The 27,241-nt window shown below is 60.4% G+C and overlaps 1 protein-coding gene across 16 annotated transcripts in view; it reads right to left on the minus strand.

Moving 5' to 3' along the window:
* Positions 1-26,919, minus strand: part of TPM3 (tropomyosin 3) — a 43,745-nt gene extending 16,826 nt beyond the window's left edge. For 4 of the 16 annotated variants that reach the window (XM_089772504.1, XM_075907321.2, XM_075907318.2 and 1 more), the window contains exons 1-5: positions 26,741-26,918; positions 25,223-25,348; positions 3,168-3,301; positions 1,285-1,402; positions 984-1,054 (exon numbers count right to left, since the gene is read on the minus strand). In XM_089772504.1, the coding sequence (XP_089628630.1) occupies positions 984-1,054; positions 1,285-1,402; positions 3,168-3,301; positions 25,223-25,348; positions 26,741-26,854 (563 nt within the window). In that variant the 5' untranslated portion in view covers positions 26,855-26,918. Of the gene's footprint in view, positions 1-110; positions 187-983; positions 1,055-1,284; positions 1,403-3,167; positions 3,302-12,546; positions 12,737-25,222; positions 25,349-26,740 lie in introns of those variants that run through there. The other 12 variants (XM_075907319.2, XM_075907320.2, XM_075907326.2 and 9 more) reach the window with 9 other exon arrangements.
* Between the last annotated feature and the right edge of the window lie 322 nt (positions 26,920-27,241).

A 27,241-nucleotide genomic window follows, 5' to 3' on the forward strand; every position in this document is an offset into this window, starting at 1 on the left:
AGAGACAGAAGGGAGCATTCCAGAAGGAGAAGTGAAGGAGAGATGCTATTAAGGAGCTGAGGGCAGGCGTGTGAAGAGGCCACAAGGCCTTTGACACTACGTGTTAGTACCTTCTCTTCAGCCACAGCCAGACACTTCAAGTTCTGGTCCATCGATCGCATCTGCTCATCCAGTTCCCGGCAACGACTGTTAGGGACGGTCACATGATGGCACAAGCCAGGCAAGGGACAAGGGTCAAAAGGAGCAGCAGCACCACAAACAAAGCCGAGCCAAAAAAGGGAAGGGGAAACAAAGAAGAGTCATGGTCACGACATGCACGGCAGATGGGAAGCACAACTACTTGCGGTACATGCACACAAGGGACTTTGTTATACAAGGCCTAAAAGATGCCTCAGGAAGGCCCCGATTTCCCTCTTTAGACCAATTAAAGCAGCCACACCGGAGGAAATAAAAGCCCTTCCATTGTGTCGGTGCACATCCCGCATAGGAATTAGCCTGCTACTCGACGCTCTGCCCAAGAGTCTCTAGCGATTTGGAACTGGATCCTAAGCCCAGATCAGACTCTGGGGCTGATGCTCAATGGCTCCTTGTGCTGCTTCAATTCCCTGTCCAGGGGCCTTGGCAACAGCAGCAGGGGCACTGTGCATTGGCCTCCATGCCCCACAGCAGTTTCCAGGGAAGCTAGAAGACCAGCTGCTGTAGTGACCCACCAAGCAGTGCTGGGCACAGGAGCGAGATAGAGGGGGACTCATCCTACCAGTACAAAGTGGCGCCATGCACAGAAGCTGGCCGCCTCCACCACAAGGCAAACTGGCCCATATGCACATTGCACCCATGCCCACAGAGACCCCACTCGGAGAGCACGAAGGGCCACGCCTCAGCCTATGCTTCAGGCCTTGTTTAACAAGGTTGGGGATGCCTCAGTAGTGTTAGTTCCCATGCAAAGGGAGGCATGCAGATGAGGTCCATGGCAAAATACTCACGACTCTGCAAGCTCAGCCCTCTCTTCAGTGCGCTCCAAGTCTCCTTCAATGATCACCAGCTTCCGGGCAACCTGCAAGAGGAAGCCATGGGCAGTGGCTGAGTTAGGGACTTGTGGACAGGGCTCCCAAAGGACTTGGGCCACCTGGGCTTGAGGACAGAAGTTTCCTTACAGGAAAGGTGTGGCATGTCCTCCAGGAGAGACACCTACTCCTGGGGCCCACTCAACACTTCCCACAGCAGGATCCACTGGGAAAGCCACCTTGCTCCCAAGCAGTGAGGCAAGCCAGCTGTGAGCCTCACCTCCTCATACTTCCTGTCGGCCTCTTCTGCGATGTGCTTGGCCTCCTTCAGCTGGATCTCCTGCAGTTCCATCTTCTCTTCATCCTTCAGGGCTCTGTTTTCAATCACTTTCATGCCCCTGCCCAAGCCAACAGAAAGTGAGGTGACGCACACAACGGACATGGAAATGCCCATGGAAATGCCGTTAGGCTCGAGTGCCTTCAGAGTCTGCTCAATGCAGGGCCGGCACTGGGGGTTCTACCTAGCCAGCATATTAGGGTTCATGGGGAACATGACCTGGATCCAAGACGCTTGCCACATCAGCAGCCTATTTGTTATCTGACGAGCACCTCAACTCCTGTGTTACATGAAGGCCAGCTATCTGGCATAGCTTACACCAGAGCACTGAACCACTGTCACACTGCTGAGCTCATGGGACCAACCCATCCTGGATTCATGCAGCCCCTTCCTACCTAGCTCTCCTTGTGCAGGAGCTGAGTGTGAAGCCCTAAACACCTGGAGTGAGCTGTATATGGCAGAGCCAAGTAACTGGAGAAGGCAATCCAAGGTTCAGCTGTAACAGGCTGTTTGGTACAACAGGGTCACTGGGACACTGCTGGTACCATCACCCATTTTGGCAACAGGCTCCCACAACTCAGACCTGCAGGGAAACTCGGGTGAGTAACACTGAAGCAGAATGCCATGAAGTCAAACTCCATCAGTTGGATGTTGCTCAGGTAGGTATGCAAGATTGAACAGACTTGGTTTAAGGCCATGTCTACGCAATTACTCAGCAAAGCTTCCTCACTCAGGGGTGTGACAGACAACTCCCTAAGCAACAGTTTCATAGGTCTAAGAGGTAGCATGCAACACTCAGGGAAGTTGCTACTGCTGACAAAGCCAGCTCCCTGAGCACCAGCAACTATATTCTATGGATGGGAGAGCTTACAGTGACGTTACAGCCACAGCTATGTGGACACAGCTGTGCTGAGTAAGCTTGGATGAAAGCCTCACCCAAGTCATTAACGGAGGCAGACTTACCAAGTGCTGAGGCAGGAGGCTGAGCTGCCTTAGTCTGCACAGTGGGCTATTACATTGGCTAAGCAGCATCTTTGCTCATGGACAAAGACCCCAAAGGGGCCCAAGCAGAAGCAGTCTAGAGCATGACCTGACCAGATCAGGTCATGAAGTCTTTCAAGGTGGAGGTTGTGACCAGTAGAGGATGGACGCCTGAAAAGACTTCGAAAGGGATAACTCCTCAGTCAGGCAAGTCTCCTCCACTACATACGTCAGCCCGTGATCCACATTAGGCATGTGGAATTTCAGTCAGTCAATCGAGTAGTCGATGGAATTTCCACTGACTAGTCCATAAGGGGGCACTCCCTCTCCCCGCTGCGTTTCTCCCTTTGAAATGTACAAGAGCCATGGGCTGCTCTATGTTTCAAAGGGAGAGGCGCTGCAGTCAGCACTAGTGCTAGTAGGACTGTCAATCCCTGCTCCTGCCATTTCCCTGCCCTCTGCCTCCAGTGGAGATGGTGCTGCAGGAACCGGCTTTTAAGCCGACTTGCCCCAGCACCAACTCCCGCTCCCCATATCTCCATGCTGCCTCGGACAGCAAGGGGAGGGGAGGGGAGTGACTAGTCGAGTTCCTACTCAGCTACCAGATAAGCATTTGCTTGGTCAGGCAGCTGACTAGTCGCTTACATCCCCTAACCCATACCCATCTGTAGGTTTCAGTGTTTTGTGCTCAAGCATTCGGGAGACCCACAGCAAGTCCCTCACGTCCTGCCCCACTGCTGTTTGCTTCCCCCACCCTCATCTCCAACAGCCGACTCTGCAATATTAGAGCAGAGCCAGAGGAGTGGAGCCTGCAGGAGACTTGATGCATCTGTCATGCAGCTCACCTTTCACTCTCATCTGCTGCTTTCTCCGCCTCCTCCAGCTTCTGCAGCGCCGTGGCAAGACGCTCCTGGGCGCGGTCCAGCTCTTCCTCTACCAGTTGGATACGGCGATTCAAGGATGCAACTTCTGCCTCAGCCTAGGGAGGAGAGGACAGTCTACAGTGGGTCTAGCAGTTAGAAGGGCCTCAGTGCTGTTGGGTCAGTTTCCCTGCAGCCACCGACTGCTACGGAAGCAGCATCGCTCAACCCAGCTACAGCACGGAGACTCTGGGCACTCTTTAATGGGCCGAGATTGATGCAGGGAAGCTGCTCCATGCCAGTGTCCCACATACCACAAATACAAGTCTAACTTGACCAGGAATCCAGGCAGGTACCTGCCCAACGAGCCTCTACCTGCACGGACATGACCTGCCACGTTTCCCCATGACCCAGAACCGTGCAAGGCCGGCTACTAGGATGAACGCTGCTCCTTTATCTTGGCAGCAGCCTACCACTCCGTGAATGTGGCAGCCAGCACTTTGCCGGAGAACGAGCCATGTGGCCAGCAGAGCTGTGACCATATGGCTGGAGCAAAGTTTCAAGTCAGCCAGCAAGTGCAAGTTGAGCTCAACTGTTGGAGGCAGCAGCTTGGGGGATCCCTGGACCAGGCGGGATTGCACCCGAGGTGCTGTCCAGGGCTGGTCACTAGCAGCCTTTCCATTGGGAACCCTGAACAGCAGCCTGGCATGTGGCCACACGCTTGTTCAGTCACTTGGCAGGACGTTGGACAGAGGGGGAGCTCAAGAACTGTTCTAATTCAGAATGCCGTGAAGGGAATTCTACAGCTGCAGCAACAGTGCAGGCCCGGCAGGAGTCAGCCCCACAGGCCACTAAGGAGCCAGGTTCCCTGAGCGGAATGAAATTTGTTATGGGCACAAATACGGAGGTGGTGCACCACACCACCTTCATATCAGTGACTATACACTCATGTGGTGGGGCAGGGCCACTGGGTTCTGAGTGCTTGGGCCTGGGCTGCAGGACTGAGGTGCAGGCTCTAGGACAGGGCTAGGGTTGATGGTCTTAGGGCTGGGACAGAGGATTGGGTGCAAGGGCTCTGTCTGGGGTGCAGGGCAAGTGTAAGGGGCTGGTCCCTCCAGCCACTGTTGCCTTTGGGCTAGGGAAGAGGTGCCTGGGTCAGACCCTCCCTCCTGGCTATCAAGCTGGAGGCTAGGGTGGGGCAGCCCTCCTCCCCACCTTGCACAGGCACTTAAGGCTAAGTAGGCAGCTGCTCAGCTTACAGGGAATTTTGCAGAGGTGTCACTGCAGCTACAAGGAGCCTCAGGCCTGGTCCCCACCCAATTTGGGCCACCTAGCTCCAGCACAGATCAGTGACAGATTTCATGCCCTGTGCACCAATTATGTTGGTTCAAGCCTGGCTGCAGATCTTGCTAGGCTGACAATTCTCCCAGTGACGCTGCTGCCAGAGGCGGGTTTACAGCAGTGACCAAGGAAACCCCCTCACTGCCATAGCTGCCACTGCAGCCATTCCCCTGGGCCAAGGGGAGGGGTCAGCCAAGCCTGTGTGGGGGACAAGCCTCTGAAAGATGCCAGAGGGGCTGCAGAACACTCAGGCCCATTACCGCCCAGCCTGGGGCTGCCGATGAACACTCCCACGGAGCCACGGCCCACTGCTCCCTGCTGACTCATGGCCGTCTCACGTCTCTGGAGATCCACCTGCCACTCTAGGGCCTGGGTCCCAGCCATCGATACCCAGACAAACTCCTGGTGGACCGGCAACATTTGCATGTTCATTATGCAGATGAATAGGCAAAAACATTGCCAGTCCACCAAAAGTGCAGCCCCCAGAGCCAGCCCTAACCCCTAGAGCCCCCCCACCCCTTCACTACTCCCCAACACCAGCCACTGATCCCAGGGTCCTCTGCACCCAACCCCGCCAGCCCTTAGAGCCACCACCAGACCCTCCCCATTACCAGCCTCCTGTTCCCAGAGCCCCACTACATCCAACCCCCAGTGACTCCCAGGCCAGTCCTCAGTATTAGCCCTATCCCCAGAGCCCTGCAGTGCCAGCCCTGCCCCCATAGCCCTCCCACTATTAGCTCAGCCTCTGGAGCCCCCCAGCACTAGCCCTGTCCCTGGAGCCCCCGGTGCCTGCTCTGCCCCCCTCACCTAGCCCTGCGTTGCTGCCCACATCATAGCAGCTCTGGGGGCCAGGGTATACTGCTCAGCCTCCCCCCCATGATTATTGGGAGAGGCGTGTCCTGCCCCGCCTCGCAGCCATCCAATGCCAGGGTCTCCTCCAGCTGCAGAAGAGTGCTTTCCTGCACTGTGCGAGGACTGGGTGGAGCAGCTTCATGTGGCCCTCCTGACACGCAGGAAAGCACTTCTGCACTGGGGAGGAGACCCTGCCCTGGTGGGCCAAGGGGCCAGGACATGCCTCTCCCAACAGCAGCAGCGAGGGCAGCGTACCCCAGGCCTGGCCCCCAGAACCACTGCTCTAAGACAGTAATGCCATCCCCCCCCTGTCCAGGGAAGTCTCATTTCTTCCTAGGAGCTCAGAAGTCATGGGGGGGCCATCCAGGAGCCCACTCCAGTGCAGCAGAGCTGGTGAGTCTGGCATGGCCTTCAGAGCTGAAATACCCAGCCTAACTGCCACATGTCCCAGAGCAGCCTGCAGGCCCTGTGGCTTCCCAGGGAGCCGGCAGCGGCGCAGCAGTGCTCTAACAGCCCAGCAATGGGAGAAGCCAGTGCCAATGTGTCTGTAGTGATCACTCAAGAGCCTTGTCAGCTCTTCTCCTTGGCTGGACCATTAGCAGGGGTGAGGCCAGTACCTCTGTGGCAGGTTTCAACCAAGCCTGCACCCCAGCTTCCCCTGAAATTCTGCACAGCACTGGAGGCCAGAAGAGCTGACAGGAGCCAGTGACAGAGCACAGGCGGTGATTACAGTTGGGAAACAAAGGAACTGGCCAGGGACGGGTCTGGCTCCAGTCCGCGCATGGCCAGAGGAACACCAAAAGGGAAAGGTCTATGTCCTTGTGCACAGACGCTGGAGAGGCGAGGTGTCGTCCCCACACCATGGCTGTAGGGGGGACCTACCGTCACTTCCCTTCTGGCTACTTGGTGCTTTAAGTCTGCCTCGGCCCAGCAGCTGCCCTGGGGTTCTACCCTCTCACCACTCGCCTCACAGCTGGTTTCCGCACACTGCCACTTCCCCCCCCCACAGTGAAGGCAGGACATTCCCGACAGCTTTGCAGAGGCAACAGAAACCTGCTTAGTTTCATTACCTTGTGCAGGAGCGCCCCCCCCCCCCCCCCCCCATGTCACAATGCACCTGCAGAGCAAGCAGCAGCTGGGGCCGACTGCCACCAGCCTCAGGGAGGCAACCATAAGCCACTTTGCATGTGGAGCCCTCTGATGCTCAGGGTACAGAAACTTGCATTTAGAGTCTTGGACAGAGTGAGACAGCTTAGTACTGGGGTGGGCAGACATTTTGGCCTGAGAGCCTAGAGGCAGGGAAGGCTGTGCCTCCCAAACACTCAGGTATGGCCCAACTCCTTCCCTGCTCCCCCAGGCTCTCCACCTCCTGACTGCGCCACCCAGGGCAGAGCTGCAGATCAGGGCTGGCAGTGCAATAACTATGCTGCCCAGGTGCTGGGGGAGCGGCGCCTGCAGGGGAGGGGCCAGTACTAGCTCCTCCTAGGCAAGGCAGTCCCAACCCTACTCCCCATAAGGAACTGAGGGGCCCGACAGGCCAGACAGCCCATGGGCCAAGAGGGCTCCTCACACAAGTAAGGCCCTGTTAGTGGCAGCCTAAAGCCAGAAGACATCTGGGCCCGACTCCTGTGATCTGCACTCTACCCAGAACACACAGGGCTGCAACAAGCCAGGGTGGCAGTGTCCATGTTCCCATGACAACTGCTGGCTTAGCTAGAATATGACAATACCAATTACAAAAGAATCCTTATGAGGCTGCAAATAACGAGCTGAACCAAGGCCTGGGAGTGGCCACCCCTATTGCACAGCAGAGTCTCTACAGCTAGAGTAGATTTGCACCAGCCAAGTGCAGGGCTGTCCCTGGACTCCTAGCTGCAGTGCTGCCTGCTTATCTCACAGGGCACCTCCTTCCACTCACTCACAAGTTAGGTGTGTCTTCCGCCCTAAGGCCAACTTCCTCACTTCAGTCCCCCTCCCAGCTGACTTTAGACCTAGCAAAGCCTCTATTGATCTGGCTGAACAGGCCAGCGACCGACAGCAAGACAATCAGCGCATCAGATCCAAGCCTCGTCTTCCACAGGCCTTGCTACCCGGATCCGACTATCCCTTTGCCCTCAGGAAACCCATCTGGTTTCAGACCAGCTTGGGCAGAGGTCAGCCCCAGGGTCATGACTTTCTGACCTGCTCTCAGCCAGGGCTGTCCAGGGTGAGGCATGAAGAACCTGGAGCCCAATTTTCCCTTCCAACTCCCACTGATGGCAGCCTGTTTGTGGGTGCCTTCAGAGCTCTGAGGTCTCTCCACAGTTTGTATTCCAGTCTGCTGTGAAGGCACTTAGGTGAGTAGGAGCCCAGTGAGTAGAAGGCAGGGAAAGCCCTCTGCCCATTCCATATTCTACAGCTGACCAGAAGGCAGCACAGCCACTCCTTACAGCCAGTTCACATGCTGTGGTCAGTGTCAGACTAGACTGCAAGGACACCGTATTGGTCAGCTTATGGCCTGGTCTGCACCAGCATTAGGGTAGCACTATAATGCAGCCTCCACCTTTGCAACTCAACTTCACCTCCACACGAGGCATGGCGCTTTGCTGCCGCTGCATCACCTGCCTGGAGTATTGCTGCCTTTCAGAAGCTGCCGCTACTGCCCATGGCTGACAGTGAAATTGGTGAAGTGCCCTTCGTGAGGACACAGGCAGTGCAGCGTGGATGTGGAAAGGATGCAATTACTGCCATGGCTGTGGGCTTGTCTTCACTACATGGTGGACGGGCACTGCCGCGATCAATCCATCAGTGGTCAATTTATCGCATTTGCTTAAACGCTATGAGCCCACCTCCAAGCACAATCCCATTGTATGCCACCACACCGAGAAGAGACGTCAGTCGATGGGAGAGCTGCCTCTGCCCGCATGGAAGACACCACGTTAAATATGCTGACATCAGCTACATGACTTGTCTTAGATTGATGGGGGAAGCAGTGTAGACTAGGCCCATACGTCAACCTAAGTTACCGCGGCTTCAGTCTAACTTACACTCGCACTAAGACCTTGATGTGGTTACTTCTTCCTGCCCTGATTCCAGCAATTCCAGACCAGCCTGTCTATCCAACCCTGCCTCACGTACTTTCCTAACAAGGGCTTCAGTATTCAAGAGCACCATGAACGGAGCAATTTTGTTGCTCTGCTCATTAAGCCAGTATTTCAGCTGGATGGAAAGTCTGGGAGTTCCCCCCAGAGTTCCTGCACTGGCAGCTCAATTGCTATCACTTGCATTTTCCCAGAACACTTCAGTCCATGCCAAGCACCACTCACACCTTTTGTGCTTTGAGCCCTAGCTGTCATCCTTCCCCTATTTCCCCTCAATGGTTCAGGACTGAGTCAGACCAGGAAATACCCAGACACAGGAGAGATGCAGACTGATAAGACAACCCCTCCCCTTGCAAGTCCCAAGCTATGCCAGGCCAAAACAGCCTTGACTTGGAAAGCTCAGGAGTAAGGGAAAATCCACCAACTGTCTAGAGAACCCTTTCCACAGCTGGGCAATTATTCTGCCAGCGTGCTTAGTTAGGCTTCCAAGGATACCATGTGTCTGAGCTGGGAGAGGGCTCTGGGTATCTTAGGACAAACCGATTGAGGCAAGCATAAGGAATCACTTCATTTCCCGGTGCAGATTCTTAGGCCTCTGCTCAGAGTTTGAGTGAAACAGACAACCCAGAGCAGCCTATTCATCAGTGCACACCAAGAAATCAGTGAAGCAGAGACAAATGCAGAAGTGCAGTGTGACAACACTGTGGGTCAGAGTAGACTCCACCCCACCCTTCCTTCCGCCATAGATGCAGTTGCTACTATTCAGGATATCCTCAAATTGGATCTCCTTAAATGGAGCCAGAAGAGATTCCCTGGCTAGGTGAGCCCCTGGCCAGAGGGCCATCTGGCTGAGTGAGGTATGCCAGCACCATTCAGAGAAAAGTAAACTCCACCTCGCCTTTGCTGACAGCCACCATTTTGGAGCAGCAGCTTCCAAATAGTTGTGTGCTGAGGTAATGCTGGAATTTGTAGAAAACCAGACTAAGTTTACACAGATGTTCAAACAGGCCCAGACTTCATTGGAGTGCTGCTGTACAGATCTGAGTTTCTAGTACAGTCATGCCACACAAATAGGTGGATTTCTTAGCCAATCACTACAGCTTCCTGAGAGAGTTACCTACCCTAAACTGACACAATACCCAACATGAGTCACCCGAATTTCTCATAAGGAGTCAACAGTACAGTGAGCAGAAAACCACACCAGTATTCCAAGCAAGACCTCGGATTAGTGGGAGTGCCCCGTACAGCACTGCTGTAGACCTGGGCAGCCTTTCAACAAAGAACAGCCTGGAATGTGAACAAGCAATGCTAGCTACACACCTCTTCAAACAGAGCCCGGAGACAAAGGAGGCAGTCTCAGCAAGGGAAGATTGTAAAGGGAAGGTGGAATCAGATCTCTGGAAATAAATGAGATCAAAACCTGAAGGAAGTCTTTAAAAGGGAGCTCTGAAAAAGTCTTACACCACCCCCCACGAGAATTATCAGGCTTGTCTTTCTGAAGACCTAGTAACTAAACAAGTGACCCAGTTTGCACATTCCTATTGCCACCTTTGTAAGGGGCGAGTCTCGAGCCTAGAGCTTGGTATACCTGTAGGCCAGCCACGGCCACAAGGAGATATGCAGACCTCAGTCCCTGTCACTACATGGCTGACCAGAAGCAAGATCACCTGATAACCACCAGAGGAGAGTCCTTGCAGGACCAGACATCCCCTCCAGCAGTACATGCCAGTGCAGCTGAACACAGAAGTGACGCAACGTGAAGTTATTGCTTTCACCACTTCAGAAACTCAGTGGCTGGCCCACCCATTTCTCATCTCTCACTCACTGGTTAGAAGTGCAGGTTTCTCTGTTCAGGTTTGAAGCTCTGCCCCTCACCAAGTTAGTGGGCCAGGAGCATGCCAGTGACTGCAGAGTCTAGGGAGTTTTGCCTAATCCTACTAGCCATTTGCACAGTTGCTTGCTCTACTGGAGGAGAACGGGGGTGTCCTGGCATATACTCCAGAGAGGTTTCTCAGCTCTGCCACCACTTCATTCTGCTGGGCGTCTGCATGCTGGGAAAGCATTCAGGGTATGCCATTGTTCCAACTGCCAGAGCCCCTCCTCCACGCTGGCTTCAAACGAGTATTACTTAGCTATGCCAACAAAGCTGCCCAATGTAGTGTTGGTCAATAAGCCATATTGGTCATGAACAGAAACGATTTCTCTGCACCCATTAGTGGGAATCTTCCTATGGGAAGGGAAAGGTTTACAACAAGGTAACCGTGTAACCCCTGAAAATCTCAACAGTGACATGGCTACGCACTGTGGGCTCTGTAGTATAATGCTTAGCTTTGTACAGCAGAGCCGCCTCCCAAGGATCGGGGCTGCCAGCCCTTACCCTCGCAGCTTCCGGGGAGGTGGCTTCACTGCCCTGCCACAGCAAAGCCACCTCCCCAGGAGCCAGCTGAGTGTAACCATGGCCATTATCCATCAGTTTATTAGTTAAATGGTTTCTTGATTATATTCTAGCATCCCTAGTTTAACACAACTGGGTCACTCAGGACTCTGAAAAGGCATTTCAGGAAAGGGAAACAGATTGCCTTTTGTAGAGCTGTAAAACCGTCAAATACACGAGGCTTATTGGGTAGCAAGTCGACTACTCATTCTCCCCGTCTGCTGCTGCCTCTATATCAGAGGCAGCAAGGGGGAAGCGGGAGCTGGCAGGAGCCATCTTAAAAGCCCCCGTCCCCCCAGCACAGTCTCCAGCGTGGGGCATGGGGACCAGGTACAAGTAGGGACTGAAGCAGCCACTGCCGGTACCAGGTCCTCAACTGCTGCAATTCTGCCTTTTAAATGTACTAAGAGCAGGACATGGCCTATTCCTCCCCCCCCCCCACCAGCTGCAGGCCCTTGAGCCCCCCAGAGCTCCATCTAGGCCAGGCCTGCAAGGGGGGGCGCCACGCCCCGGTGGAAGCACCCCACTCTTAGTACATTTAAAAGAGCCACAGCAGGATTAGCCCCCAGGACCAGCACAAGGCAGGACTGCTTAGTCCCGGCTCACATTGTCCCCAGGGAGTTAACCTAAGCTTTAGTGGGGATAGCAAGAGCCTCCCCCATCGACTAGTCAAGGAAATCCCATCGCATCCCCCCCCCCCATCAACTACTCGATTAGCTGATCAATCACGATTTAACATAGCTAGTCTTGTGTACTAGGGAGCTTTCTTGGCATGTCTGAAGGTGGTGATAGATCTTAGCCCACTTGATTAAAAACCCACCAGAAAACTAGTTTTTCTTCAATACTTCAGAACCCCTTCCCACGCCCTCTAGGATTTAGACACTGATCAGCTTAGTGCAGCAGCCTCTGCCATGCATAGCATCCCTGCCATTGTCAGAGCAGCTCACCACAAGATGGGCCGGCTCGTGAACGCTACTTCTGGATCGGATATGCCCGTTTGCTAGGACCAAAGACTAAGAGCAGGAAGACTTCTTTTAGCAACGAGGGAAAACTGCTGGTTAAAAGCTTCCAGGAGCCAGGGTGTTAAGCCCTGGAAGTTGGCACACACAGCCCTGGAGTCACCATCAGCCAGTCAGCCACAGAACCAGTCGGTGACGCCGAACTGGTTTTACCAGGGACACACGGAGCCTCCGCAGAGCCAGGCTGCCCGCGGGCAAGGGACACCGGGAGCAGCCACCGGCCGAACCCAGAGCCGGAGCCGGAGCAGGGGATGGGGCTGCCACGCACCCACCCTCCCCGCCCACCACGTGGGGCCCACTCCCGACCACAAGCCGAGCGCCGGGAGCCCCAAGGCTCCGCGCAGGACCCGCGGCTGCAGAGGCGGGGCGGCCGATCCCCTGGGCCCCCAGAGCCCCATCCGGCCCCGCCCAGGCCGGGCCCGCGGGGGAGGGGGCCACGCCCCGGCGGAAGCGGCCGGCAGGGCGGGATGGCGGCGCCAACGCCCAAGCGCACGTGAGCCCGCCGTGTGGGGGGAGGGGGCGCGCAGCACTGAGCCCCCCCCCCCCCCCAATGTGCCGCCTCGTTTCCTGAGCCGCGAGCGGAAGAGCCGCCGCCCCACAGGGAGCCGACCGGCCCCTCCCCCCCCCGCCCGCGCTACCTGCTCGCGGTTGCGCCGCTCGGCCTCCACCTCGCGCTGCAGCCGGTCCGCGCGCTCCTCCGCGTCGTCCGCCTGCTGCTGCAGCACCTGGATCTTGCGCTTCACCGCCTCGATGGTGGTGACCCCGGCCATGGCTGTGAGCGACTGCGGCCGCGCGCCGCGCCCCGCCTCAAATACCGGGAGCCGCCCGCCCGGAAGTGACCTCACTTCCGCACCGGGCCCCGGATGCAGCCCGCCTCCCGCCTCCCGCCCGGGTTGCCATGGGGACGAGCCACCGGCGGGGCTGGCAGCCCCGCCCCCGGCCCCGCGCCCCGCCCCCTCTGAGCCCTGATCAGTGACACCCCAAACCGCGCCCCTCCCCCTCCGAGCCCCGATCTGTGACACCCCAAACCGCGCCCCTCCCCCTCTGAGCCCCGATCTGTGACACCCCAAACCGCGCCCCTCCCCCTCCGAGCCCCGATCTGTGACACCCCAAACCGCGCCCCGCCCCCTCTGAGCCCTGATCTGTGACACCCCAAACCGCGCCCCTCCCCCTCTGAGCCCCGATCTGTGACACCCCAAACCGCGCCCCTCCCCCTCTGAGCCCCGATCTGTGACACCCCAAACCGCGCCCCTCCCCCTCCGAGCCCCGATCTGTGACACCCCAAACCGCGCCCCGCCCCCTCTGAGCCCTGATCTGTGACACCCCAAACCGCGCCCCTCCCCCTCTGAGCCCCGATCTGTGACACCCCAAACCGCGCCCCTCCCCCTCTGAGCCCCGATCTGTGACACCCCAAACCGCGCCCCTCCCCCTCCGAGCCCCGATCTGTGACACCCCAAACCGCGCCCCGCCCCCTCTGAGCCCTGATCTGTGACACCCCAAACCGCGCCCCTCCCCCTCTGAGCCCCGATCTGTGACACCCCAAACCGCGCCCCTCCCCCTCCGAGCCCCGATCTGTGACACCCCAAACCGCGCCCCTCCCCCTCTGAGCCCCGATCTGTGACACCCCAAACCGCGCCCCTCCCCCTCTGAGCCCCGATCTGTGACACCCCAAACCGCGCCCCTCCCCCTCCGAGCCCCGATCTGTGACACCCCAAACCGCGCCCCGCCCCCTCTGAGCCCTGATCTGTGACACCCCAAACCGCGCCCCTCCCCCTCTGAGCCCCGATCTGTGACACCCCAAACCGCGCCCCTCCCCCTCCGAGCCCCGATCTGTGACACCCCAAACCGCGCCCCGCCCCCTCTGAGCCCTGATCTGTGACACCCCAAACCGCGCCCCTCCCCCTCCGAGCCCCGATCTGTGACACCCCAAACCGCGCCCCGCCCCCTCTGAGCCCTGATCTGTGACACCCCAAACCGCGCCCCTCCCCCCTCTGAGCCCCGATCTGTGACACCCCAAACTGCGCCCCCCCGAGCCCCGATCTGTGACACCCCAAACCGCGCCCCTCCCCCCTCTGAGCCCCGATCTGTGACACCCCAAACCGCGCCCCTCCCCCTCCGAGCCCCGATCTGTGACACCTCAAACCGCGCCCCTCCCCCTCTGAGCCCCGATCTGTGACACCCCAAACCGCGCCCCGCCCCCCTCTGAGCCCCGATCTGTGACACCCCAAACCGCGCCCCGCCCACTCTGAGCCCTGATCTGTGACACCCCAAACCGCGCCCCTCCCCCTCCGAGCCCCGATCTGTGACACCCCAAACCGCGCCCCGCCCCCCTCTGAGCCCCGATCTGTGACACCCCAAACCGCGCCCCACCCCCCTCTGAGCCCCGATCTGTGACACCCCAAACCGCGCCCCTCCCCCTCTGAGCCCCGATCTGTGACACCCCAAACCGCGCCCCTCCCCCTCTGAGCCCCGATCTGTGACACCCCAAACCGCGCCCCTCCCCCTCTGAGCCCCGATCTGTGACACCCCAAACCGCGCCCCTCCCCCTCTGAGCCCCGATCTGTGACACCCCAAACCGCGCCCCGCCCCCTCTGAGCCCCGATCTGTGACACCCCAAACCGCGCCCCTCCCCCTCCGAGCCCCGATCTGTGACACCCCAAACCGCGCCCCGCCCCCTCTGAGCCCCGATCTGTGACACCCCAAACCGCGCCCCTCCCCCTCTGAGCCCCGATCTGTGACACCCCAAACTGCGCCCCTCCCCCTCCGAGCCCCGATCTGTGACACCCCAAACCGCGCCCCTCCCCCTCTGAGCCCCGATCTGTGACACCCCAAACCGCGCCCCTCCCCCTCTGAGCCCCGATCTGTGACACCCCAAACTGCGCCCCTCCCCCTCTGAGCCCCGATCTGACACCCCAAACCGCGCCCCTCCCCCTCTGAGCCCCGATCTGTGACACCCCAAACCGCGCCCCTCCCCCTCTGAGCCCTGATCTGTGACACCCCAAACCGCGCCCCTCCCCCTCTGAGCCCCGATCTGTAACACCCCAAACCGCGCCCCTCCCCCTCTGAGCCCCGATCTGTGACACCCCAAACTGCGCCCCTCCCCCCTCTGAGCCCTGATCAGTGACACCCCAAACCGCGCCCCTCCCCCTCTGAGCCCCGATCTGTGACACCCCAAACCGCGCCCCTCCCCCTCTGAGCCCCGATCTGTGACACACCATCCCCCCTCTGAGCCCTGATCAGTGACACCCCAAACCGCGCCCCTCCCCCTCTGAGCCCCGATCTGTGACACCCCAAACCGCGCCCCTCCCCCTCTGAGCCCCGATCTGTGACACCCCAAACCGAGCCACATAACTCTGTGACTCCCCAAACCACATCCCTCCCCCTCTCTGAGCCCGTCGTTGACACCCCAGAGCCACATACTCCCAAGCCCCAGTCTGATACCCCAAACCATACCCTCTTCCCCTCTCTTATCCCCAATCTGTCACACCCCAAAGTCACAGTACCCCACAGTCTGTCAGGGTCCCTGTGCTCAAAGTTACACTGTGTAGGTAAACCCTGAAACCCCTATCCCATAGACCCCAATGTGTGAGGCGCACCCCCCCAACTCTCAGCCTGCCCCTAAAACAACCCCCATAGGGAACACACGCTAATGAGTGTAAAGGCCAGAGTCCCCACTAAGGCCCCAAAAGCCACAACCTGCCCCTCCCCCCATGAACCCATCCCCAAAGTCCCAGAGTTACAACTTGCTCATAGCCCCACCAATCCCAGCCACCCCGTGGGGGCAAAAAAACTCAACTGAAAATCAGTGTTGCCTGTAAGCTGAGCCCTTGGGTGGCCACTCAGGAGAGATTCAGGTTTCACCCAGCTGATTAGCAGAGCGCCCACAGCTGGCAGCAGATGTGTCTACTGGTGGTGCACATCTGCCCATGTCTCGGTGCACAGAAAAACATTTGTTCTGCACAGGAATAAATTGGAGGGAACATTGCTAATAATAGACCTAGGACTCGCTGATGCCGCACACAGACAAGCTACGAACAGTCCCCCCGCATGCCTGTAGCCCTGCTGCCTGTCCCAGTTTCCTCATGATCCTCCATTTCGTTAGGTAGCTGCCCTGAGAAATCGTTCAGGGCGCTCAGCCCGCGCTGCCAGCTAACAGTGTCATGCCTCAGCATCATCCCAGCACCCAGCCCTACTCCCAGGAGTCCCCCGGCCACCCACACGGACCCCAGCCCACGAGATCATATGCATATATGGGCATGAAGATAGACTTCATCATCTTCCCTCCCAGAACAGCAGCACAAGCCTCTGCGGGTGCAGCTAGACATTCCATTCAGCTGGGCTCACACATGGCTCACTCCTCCCACGGCTTCCCCCCAGCAGGATGAGGGGGACGCCATGGCTCCAGCTCCGGCTCCAGCCAGCTGCCAGGGGTTGCTGCTCCATTGTCTCTGGAAGGGAACCGGACTCACACTCTGTAGCACCCTTTTTCTTCTGAAGTGTCTTTAGCTTTCGGGAAAGATCAGCTGCCTCTGTTCTAGGGCTCTGCTCCAGTGGTGTAGCCACAAGAGGCCACTTGGGTGGGTGGGCAAGAATGGGGGGCAGGGGAGCAGGACAGTAGGGATGGGGCCACCTCCTCCCCCAACTGGCCTGGGGGGAACGGACAGGGCTGCACCTGGAGAGCGGGGCCTTCATGCAAGGGTTTGCCCTGTTTCCCCGCCTGCCTGGCGCTCCAGGCCGGGGGTGGTGTTCCAGTGCATGTTCTAGCCCTGCTACTTCCACACCCTGGCTGGAGTGATGGGGGAGGGATAAGCCCCCACACCCCGGCCCCGCTCCCCAGCTGCAGTGATGGGCGGAGGGGGGTAAGCCCCCACACTCCAGCCCCGCTCCCCAGCTGCAGTGATGGGCGGAGGGGGATAAGCCCCCACACCCCGGCCCCGCTCCCCAGCTGCAGTGATGGGCGGAGGGGGGTAAGCCCCCACACCCCGGCCCCGCTCCCCAGCTGCAGTGATGGGCGGAGGGGGGTAAGCCCCCACACCCCGGCCCCGCTCCCCAGCTGGCTTGCCAGGAGGAGTAGGGTCAGACCCCATACTCTGATCCCGCTCCCTGGCTGAAGCACTGGGTGGGCTGGCAAGGGGTGGACCTGGATGCGAAGTGCATGGGCCATGGCCCACTCATAGATACACACCTGCTCTGCCCCTGACCTGGAAGGACCCCCAGCCTAGCTTTTCTGCTGGGCACAATGGAGAGTGGTGGGACGGAGTGGATCACAGGCATCCCCTTGGGGGTGTCACCCTGGGTGCTGGGCATGCCTCTGAGCCCACCCCCCTGCCCTCTGGGGTGCTCTACCTCCCTGTCTGCTGGGCCAGAAGCTCTGGTCTCCCCCAGCCAAGGTGCAGAGTTGGGGTCACAGCCCCAAGGGGCCCCCTGTGATCCAACCCATCACAGGCGGGGCTCTCAGGGAATGAGTTCCAGCTCTCTGACAGTCTCCCCACCCCCACCCAGCCGCCTTGGGGTTGCACTAAACTGCACCAGATGGCTGGGGTCCCCAAAGGACCATATGCCAGCTGGGGATTCCTATGTGCTCCCCCGCCCGCCCTCCGCCAGCCCCACTCTGGCCCCTGTGGCGGGCAGCGCGGAAGGAAGAACGGGCAGGCAGCAAAACAGGTGCTGAGGAAGATCCAGCCTCTGCCCCCCCCTTCTCCAGAGGGTGAGACGAGAGTTCAGACTCCACGGCCCACGCAGCCCTCGGCCTCCCCTAGGCTGCTGGCTTATGTGGCCATCAGCTGCCTGCCGCCACGGGGCAACCGTGTCCCCAAAGACACAGGCTGACGAGGCCGCTGAGCGGCCGTGACCCTGGGCCCGCGCCATGGGGCCAGCTCCCACACAAGCCTTCGGCTGAGCGGTGTCTTCCACAGAGCCGCCGCGCCCAGCACCATGTGAGGAACGGGTCGCGCGGGGCCTGATCCGCTCTGCCACCAGCTTCTGCCCCTCGCAGGGCTACATTCCCCCAGTAGCTCACAGCTCCCCCGAGCCTGTGCTCTCCAGTGCAGCAGGGTTCGGCTCAGGCATGCCGGGAAGCCCAGCCGTTTCAGCTAGCGCCGAACCCTCTCTGCCACCTCTAGCCTGCGCCCAGACGGCGGCCCCTCTGCCTTGGGAATCTGTCAGCGGCGCCCGGTGCGGGGCCTGCGGCTTTTACTCCCAAAGAGAACCCCTGTTGCGCCCGATTTGCGCTACTGCCCCATTCCCACAGAGCTTTACCACCAAAACACAATGTGCCCATCAGCACACCAACACCTTCCCACAAGCCTTGGCACAGGAGCAAGCACAAGGGGAAGCAGGGATAGCTCAGTGGTATGAGCATTGGCCTGCTAAACCCAGGGTTGTGAGTTCAATCCTTGCAGAGGCCATTTGGGGGCAAAAATTTGTCAGGGCTGGTACTTGGTCCTGCTGTGAAGGCAGGGGACTGGTGACCTTTCAAGGTCCCTTCTGGCTCTAGGAGATAGGCAATCTCTATTAATTTATAACCACGTGCTGACCCAGTTCAGATGTGCTCTCTGCAGACATGGTCAGGCTGGGAAGTGTGACACATCCCCTGCAAGGCCTGTTCCTGGCTTGGTGGTGGCAGTGTGATTTCACACCAGCTTGCTTACTTATCTGTCTGAAACTGGCGACAGCCTGGCTGGCACTGGGGAAGGTACAGCAAGCCAAGCCTCTAGCACCAGCTTTGCACTGATATGCGTGTGTCCACACAGAGGTTTAACTAACACGTTTTCAATCTGACTGAAGTTAATCCAGCACAACAGCAGTGTGTAAACAGGCTCTAGAGAAACTGCCCATTTTCTGCCTGGTACAGCTAAGCGGTGGGTTTGTCCTTTGCCGTGGTTTGCAGCGCCTGAGTCCTGAGCACTATGCTCCAGCCACGTTCAGAGACAATGCCCACCGATGTAACAGAGAGATCGGCCCGTGCAAAGACATCCAGACTGAAGCCTGCTGTGTGTGGTGAGACCCAGCCCCTGAGAACCTGGCAAGTCCACAAAGTGATCGCAAGAGGGGCCTGGAAAGAGCAGTCCGAAGACAGGACAGTGAGAGGGGGGCCGGGGGAACGTGGAAAGAAAGAGGGTGAGCTGCAGAGGAAAGAAAACCCCAGAACCCACTGACCAGAGGGGTCCCGGTTCAGAACGGTCCCTAAACACGAGTCTACCCTTAAGGACCGAAGTAGCACACGGGGATTTTTCACCTCCTGAAGCAGCTGGCTGATTCGGTACTAAAGGAGCAAGCCCTGAGCAAAGCCACGCGGGTAGAAGCATCGTGACAGAGTGAGGGGGCTGTCTACTTTGTAACCTGGTGTTTCTGCCTGTTCTGTATGGTGTTACGTGTGATTCCAAATGGCTCATCCACATGGGTATTGGTGGTGGACTCCTAAGGGCCAGCCTCAGAAGATAAGAAGATAAGAAGATAACAACTTTGTTCCCAGAGGGTACGTCTAGATGACAGGCTTTTGTTAACAGAAGTTTTGTCAACAGATACTGTCAACAAAGCTTCTGTCGACAAAGAGCATCTAGACGACATCCAGTTCTGCTGACAAAGCAAGGCGCTTTGTCGACATGACAGTGTGGACGCAAAGGACAGTGTCGATGCAATAACGCCTTTTATCGACAGAACTCTGTCAACAGACGGCGTTATTCCTCGTAGAATGAGGTTTACAGCCGTCAACAAAACTGCTGAGTTCTGTCCCCTTTTTTCGATAAAACCCTGTAGTCTAGACACCCAGAGAGAGAGAGACAATGGGATGTAGGTGGGGACTGTCCCCAGGCTGGGAGGGTAGGGCCTGGGAGTTGAGTCAGTCTCGGGGGGTAGGATGAGGTGAGGAGACTGAGAGCAGGAAAGGGGGGTTCAGGGCCTGTGAGCCCCTCCCCCCGAGGGATACGGCTGTCTGCTCCCGGGGCCTGTGCTACGCTGTGTCCCTGAGAACCAATAAAACCTTCTACTCTACCGGCTGCCTGAGAGTCACATCTGGCTGCAAATGGGGGTGCAGGGTCAGGGACCCCCCATGTGCCGTCACAGTCACCCCTGGCCATGCTGAAGCTGGTGCGGAGCCAGCGTGTTCCTGTTCACCGCACCAGTGCCTGCCCCTCCCCAAGGGCTCTCCCCAGCCTCTAGGCGGCTCTCAGGGCTGGCCTTTGGGGCGGAGGGGAGGGCGCCCCGGGAGCAGCCTGCCTTCCCTGTCCTGTGCTCCCGGCCGTGCCGGGCGGAGAGGTGACTATTCCGCACACCGCTGTCCCGGGAAGCCAGCCGAGCCTGCGGGCTGCACCCAGGACTCGTTTCTGGCTCCCATCGGCAGGGGGCCACTTTCTCCTCCTTGTGTCCACTCAGGCATCCTCCGCGGGGCATCCTGTTCCACCCGGCAGCGGGCGGGGGCGGCGAGAGGTGCTGAAAGCTCCTGCATCCCTCAAATCCCCGGGGATGATAAATCTGAACAGCCCGTCCCCTGCTAATTCTCCGCAGCAGCTGCGTGGCACTCTGACAGCGCTCAGCCCCGGGCCGGACGGGCGGCACGGAGCGAAACCCTATGCCGCCCGCGCTATTGTTTGCCTGGAAACCGCGGCCAACAATAGCCGGGCTGTGCAGTGGGGGCCGCGGCGAGTCCCCTGCCCCGCCAGGGCCCATGGCGCCTTCTCTATTTCCACAGGGCCTAGCTCCGTCCACAGCTCGGATGGCTCTAGGATTCCTACAGCCACGGAGAGGCCCAGGATCCTGGCCAGTGCCTTGGAGCCACGTAGCCCTCACCTACCCCCCCCCCCCCGGGCTTTGCTTTCAAACTGCCCCTGACTGCCCCTTCCTCTCATCCCCGGCCGGCCCGGAGCCTTCTCCTCCACAGCTCAGCTCCCCGGCCACTTGGCCCATCAGCTCGGCACTGGAACACGCCCTGCCCGCTCCCCGCCGGCGCGCCGGCCCGCCCGGACTCTGCCCTCTGACTCTGCCTGCGCACAGCTCCCCCGCCCAGGGTGCCTGGAAGCTGCTCCCCGGAAGGAGGAAAGTAGCAGGAGGGAGCGAAGCCAGGCCCCTGCCCCGGGAGTTGCCACAACACGAGGCCCCGATTCCGTCCTGAGGCGGCCCTGGGAGCAGACCCTCTGCGGGCAGGGGGCTGGAGCTGGTTCCATGGCAGAGGCAGGGGCCCACCAGAGCCCAGGCCCCTCCCAGGCACTGCCCTTCCGTCCCAGCCGCGCCCTGCCCCTGCCCCTGCCCCGCTATTGCCTGGGTGGGATTTGCTGCCCCTTTGCCGCGTGCCCAGGGCCCAGAGCACAAGTGCAGGTTCCCGCCCTGCTGTCCTGGCGGCCCTGTGAGCGTAGTGAGGAGCCGCACGCCCCGGGCAGCCGGGCAGGAAACGCAGCAGCTGAAAATACCCTTATCTGTCCCAGTTGTTCCTTGTGGCCGGGCTGTGCGGTTGGTGCTTCCACAGTGTCACATCGCTGCAGGCAGCTGCTTCCCGCCACGCTGCAGGGCTGCTCCGGGCACCGCCGGCCAGCCCAGGGAGCCAGGATGCCTCTGTGTCACTGCACACTCACTCACTCACGCACACCGTGCACACTGCACACTCACTCACTCACTCCACGTGCACACGCCACACCCACGGTACAGCCCTGTGCACACCTTGCACACCACACAGATGCACACTCCTTGCACACCTGGCACGCCGCACAGCCCTGCACACCTTGCACGCCGCACACCCCCTGCACACCTTGCACACCGCACACCCCCTGCACACCTTGCACACCGCACAACTGCACATCCCCTGCACATCTTGCACACCGCACAGCCGCACACCCCTTGCACACCGCACAGCTGCACAGCCACCCACCCCTGCACACCTTGCACACTGCACAGCCGCTCACCCCTGCACACCTTTCACACTGCACAACTACACACCCCCTATACACCTTGCACATCGCACAGCCTCACACCCCCTGCACACTTTGCACACCGCACAACCTCACACCCCTGCACACCTTGCACACTGCACAGCCGCCCACCCCCTGCACACCTTTCACACCGCACAACTGCACACCCCCTGTACACCTTGCACATCGCACAACCTCACACCCCTGCACACCTTGCACGCTGCACAACTGCACACCCCCTGTACACCTTGCACACCGCACAACCTCATACCCCTGCACACCTTGCATGCTCCACAACTGCACACCCCCTGTACACCTTGCACACTGCACAGCCGCACACCCCTGCACACCTTGCACAATGTGCACCCTCTCACACCCTGTGCACACCCTGTACCCCGCACACCCACTGTCAAGTTGGCACGGCCGAGTCTTCCACAAGGGATTTTCCTGCTGGTGAGAGGTGGCCTTGTGTCAGCCCTAGGGACGAAGGCCCCTTCCCCCCAAGAGAAGGGCTCCCTAGGCACCGGGCTCCCACCTCTGAGCCTGACCGCCTCTAGCAGAGAGAGGGGAGTTCAGGCTCCAAGCCCCATCCCAGTCAGCTGCAGCGTGCACCCCAATGCTAGGCCCTGGACACAGCCCAGGGCCCTGACACACCGGCCTGGCAGTGCCTCACCCTCGTGCCAACGCGCCGCCCACACTGTTTGCCTCGGGCCTAGGGGGCTGCGCCTCGGGCGGGACCCTGCCTAGCCCCAGCCACGCTGCCGCCGCGCTCCCAGGATGCCTTGTGCTCGAGAGCGGGGATAAGCGCCCTCCTCCCGGAGCCGGGCAGCCCAGCCTCCGGGCAGGCGCTCAGCTGGGCAAAGGAGAAAATCCCAGGCCGTTGGCTCCCCCGCCTCTGATTAGCACCTTCGCGGGCTTCCACTGAGCAGCCGGGGGCGGAGGGCGAGTGCCAGGCCCTGCACGCACACCAGACAGGCAGTGCACAGACGCACACACAAACACACACTCACACACAAACACACAAAGCTGTCCTCTGCTACTCCTGCCCCCCTGCTCCTCGTTCCCCCTGGGGTGCTGCTGCCCCTCCCCCACTCTCACCTCCAGCGCCTCCCTCACCCCCTAGCTGGGAAGGAACCCAGCCCAGGGGCGGGGAGAGCTGGGGGCTGGCCCCCGTGGCCAAGGCCCGGCCGAGCCTGGGCTTTGCTCCAGTCTGGTCCAGCTGCGGGGGCCAGTGGCAGAGGAGCAAAACCCCCTCGGAGCAAGGGCTGCCCTGGGGCAGGTTCGGCTGGTCTCGCGGGGGGGCCGCCCCCGGTGCTGGTCTGCCCCACTCCCGGCTGCTGGGTCAGGGCTGACGCTCCCAGAGCCGGCAAGGCGCCTAAGCCCTGCATCCCGCGGGGGGGGGGGGGGGGGGGGGGGGGGGGGGGATACACAGAGCAGTGGCAAATTCCCGCCTGCGGGAACAAAGCTGCACCTGTTTCCCGCAGCCCTGCCAGCGCCGGGCAGCTCGTCTCTTATGTCAGCCTGTGGCCAAGCCCTGCCTGACGGCCTGTTAATCCCCCCGCACACGCCGGGCGCCCGCAGGCCGCTCTCGCTCTCTGCCGGGCAGCCCCTGCCTCCTGCTTGGGGCAATCCCTGGGTGGCACCACGCGGGCGGGGCCGTTCCCACGCCCCCGCCGCCCTTCGCACCTTTGGAGAAGGCAGAAGCAGCCCGCGAGCCCGGAGCTCTGGCTCCCAGTGCGGCCCCTGGGCTGGCTGGAGCCCTGAGACTGCTGGAACTCACGCTGGGGCACCGACGCGGCCGCAGCCGACCCCAAGACGTATGGCGGCAGTCCTGCCCCTTGGCTCCCCTCACCGCAGTCCTGGCCCAGGGCCCAGATGTGAGCCGTGTGCCCAGCCCCGGGCCCCTCTCACCCCAGGGAGCTGCCTGAGCTGGGGCTTCGGGCTGCCCCTCGGCGCCGGCTCGGGAGTTTCTTCTCCAAGGAGACAGGAACAGAAGGTGAAACAGGACGCGGGACTGAGCCCCGGCCCAGGCCTGGGGAGGTGCAGTCAGGTCTCAGCAGCCCGGGTGTGGACAGAGAGGGAGCGCGGGTGTGCGACCCGTCCCTGGCTGTGATCAGGTGTGTGTTACCGTGGGCATGTGTCACTAGGGGGGTGTGTGTGTGATCTGTCCCTGGGTTTGATTAGGTGTGTATTGCAGATGTGTGTGTCACTGAGGGGGGTGTCTGCGTGTGAGAGAGAGCTGTCCCTGGGTGTGATCACGTGTGTGTTACTGCAGACGTGTGTCACGAGCAAGTGTGTGTGACCCGTCCCTTGGTGTGATCAGGCGTGTGTTACTGTAGATGTGTGTGTCACAGGGGGTGTGTGTCTGACCCATCCCTGGGTATGATCAGGTGTGTTGCTATGGCGGACGTCTGTGTCATGGGGGGGGGGTGCGTGTGACCCATCCCTGGGTATGATCAGGCATGTGTTACTCCAGAGGTGTGTGTCCCGGGGGTGTGGGTGTGTGACCCGTCCCTGTGTGTGATCAGGCGTGTGTTACTCCAGAGGTGTGTGTCCCGGGGGTGTGGGCGTGTGACCCGTCCCTGTGTGTGATCAGGCGTGTGTCACTCCAGAGGTGTGTGTCCCGGGGGTGTGGGTGTGTGACCCGTCCCTGTGTGTGATCAGGTGTGTGTCACTCCAGAGGTGTGTGTCCTGGGGGTGTGTGACCCGTCCCTGTGTGTGATCAGGTGTGTGTCACTCCAGAGGTGTGTGTCCCGGGGGTGTGGGTGTGTAACCCGTCCCCGTGTGTGATCAGGCGTGTGTTACTCCAGAGGTGTGTGTCCTGGGGGTGTGGGTGTGTGACCCGTCCCTGTGTGTGATCAGGTGTGTGTCACTCCAGAGGTGTGTGTCCCGGGGGTGTGGGTGTGTAACCCGTCCCTGTGTGTGATCAGATGTGTGTCCCGGGGGTGTGGGGGTGTGACCCGTCCCTGTGTGTGATCAGGTGTGTGTCACTCCAGAGGTGTGTGTCCCGGGGGTGTGGGTGTGTGACCCGTCCCTGTGTGTGATCAGGTGTGTGTCACTCCAGAGGTGTGTGTCCCGGGGGTGTGGGTGCGTGACCCGTCCCTGTGTGTGATCAGGTGTGTGTCACTCCAGAGGTGTGTGTCCCCGGGGTGTGGGCGTGTAACCCGTCCCTGTGTGTGATCAGGTGTGTGTCACTCCAGAGGTGTGTGTCCCAGGGGTGTGGGTGTGTGACCCGTCCCTGTGTGTGATCAGGCGTGTGTCACTCCAGAGGTGTGTGTCCTGGGGGTGTGGGCGTGTGACCCGTCCCTGTGTGTGATCAGGCGTGTGTCAGCATGGACATGCGTGTGGCTGCCCATGTGTGCGACGTGGTGTGTGTGCTGCCAGGCAGGCGGTGGGCCTGGGCTGCCATACGTACGTCAGCTGCCTTCTTCTCGGCCAGCTCCAGCTTCTCCTGGGCGTCTTTCAGAGCCTCGGAATATTTGTCCAGCTCGTCCTCCGTCCCCTTCAGCTTCTTCTGCATGGCCGCCAGCTCGTCCTCCAGCTGCAGCAAGAGGCGGCCTGTTACCGGCGCCTGGCTGCTGCCCACCCCCCCCAGCCCCGCCGAGCCCCCCGCCCCATTGACCAGGGCTGGCTGGGGACCGGTGGGGACGGTCAGCCCCACTCTGGCACGAAGGGCCCGGCTGGCAGCTCCCTGACACAGTGGGGCCCCTTGGCCCTTGGCACAGTCGCCCCAGCTTGTATCTGGGAAGCAGGGGAGGATCTGCCCCCCCCCCACTGCCTGCAGAGGGGCCTCCCTCCTCCCCCCCCACCGGCCCCCGCTGGCCAAACGGCAGAGCCCAGAAGGGCTAAACCCGCCTCCCGCCTCTCCTGCTGCCATGCAGCCACATCCCCGCGTGGGCTGGGTTGTGAGTGTGTGCGGCCCCACTCCATGGAGTGTGTGTGAGAGACCCCAATCTATGGAGTGTGTGTGTGATCCTACTTTATGGAGTGTGTGTGTGTGTGTGTGTGTGTGTCTCCACTCTACGGTGTTTGTGTGTGTGGACCCCACTCTATGGACTGTGTGTGTGAGTCTGTGTGAGTGTGTAACCCCAATCTATGGCATGTGTGTGAGTGTGTGTGACCCCACTCTACCGAGTGTGTGCGTGACCCCAATCTATGGAGTGTGTGGGTGAGAGAGAGAGAGAGAGAGAGAGAGAGAGAGAGAGAGAGAGAGAGAGTGATGCACCCATGGGAGTGGGTTTGTAAATGTGTGTGATCCCCATCTATGGAGTGTATGTGTGTTTGTGCAATCTTTTGAGTGTGTGTGACCCCATTCCAAAGGGGTGGGTTTGTGAGTGTGGTGTGTATCAGAGACGCAATCCGCGGGGTGGGTGTGCTGGGACACAGTCTCGGTGAGTGCCGTGTCTATTGAGCCGTGTGCCTGTGCGCGGTACATTCGCGACACACTGCTGAGCCCTGGACGCCAGCCCGCTGGGTGCCAGTCGGTGTGCCCAGGGGCCCATCTGGCTGCGGGCGGGCACGGGCGCGCTGGCCTCTCTGGCTGGGTGCCATGGGGTGGCGGAGCGTGCCTGTCCGAGAGATCCCGGGCATTCCCAGCTCCTGGACCTGCCTTCCTGGCTCTCGGGCACCCACTGGGGCTCAAGGCAAAGCCACGAGCACCCCCGGACTCAAACCCTGTGCACCCGCGCCCGGAGCCGAGGGCAGGTCCTGCCCTGCACCCTGAGGGTCCCCGACAGCCCTCCTGTGCCAGGGATGAGGGGCCAGCCTCCAGGCAGAGGGCTAGGAACCACCTCAGCGTACAAGTGAGTCTCCGGAGGGGGAACAGCTGGGCCCCTGGGGGCAGCTCCCTTTCCCTGGGATAACGGCCTGGGAACCCCGTCTCTGAGGGGCGGGCGCCTGCCCTGGGGAGGGAGAACACCTGCCTCTCGCCCACCTGTTTGCTCCTCTCCTCCGCCTGCTTCTGCTCAGCCTCCGCCTGCTCGGCCCGGTCCAAGGCGTTCTCCTTGTCCAGCTTCAGCATCTGCATCTTCTTCTTGATGGCCTCCATCTTCGCCTGGGGCTGGGGGCGCCGGAGCGGGCTGGGCTGGGCTGGGCTGGGCTGGGCTGTGGCGGCCGAGTGCCAGCCCTTCCCCGGCCGCGGCTTTTATCAGCTCACCCCTGCCAGGTGGCCGGGGGCCTTTGCCTTTCTTGGGCCGAGCCGAAACGTCTGTTCGCAGGAACCCATTGTCTCCGCGCCCGCTGGGGAGCGTGGGGGGATGCCTGGCCAGTGACTTCATGCCCAGGGCCATATTTGGGCCCCCGTGGGACAGCTGGGAGCTGGTTATAAAAAGCACAGGAGTGCTGGGGGCCGGGGGCGACGGGGGGAGATGCCCGGCTTGGCCCAGAGCCCCGAGGCCAGAGGGCAGCCAGGGCCGGAGCCCTGCCCCCGTGACTC

Source organism: Pelodiscus sinensis, chromosome 22 (assembly GCF_052426305.1).
Source record: "Pelodiscus sinensis isolate ZL-2025 chromosome 22, ASM5242630v1, whole genome shotgun sequence".
In the NCBI taxonomy this organism is placed as follows: Eukaryota; Metazoa; Chordata; order Testudines; family Trionychidae; genus Pelodiscus; species Pelodiscus sinensis.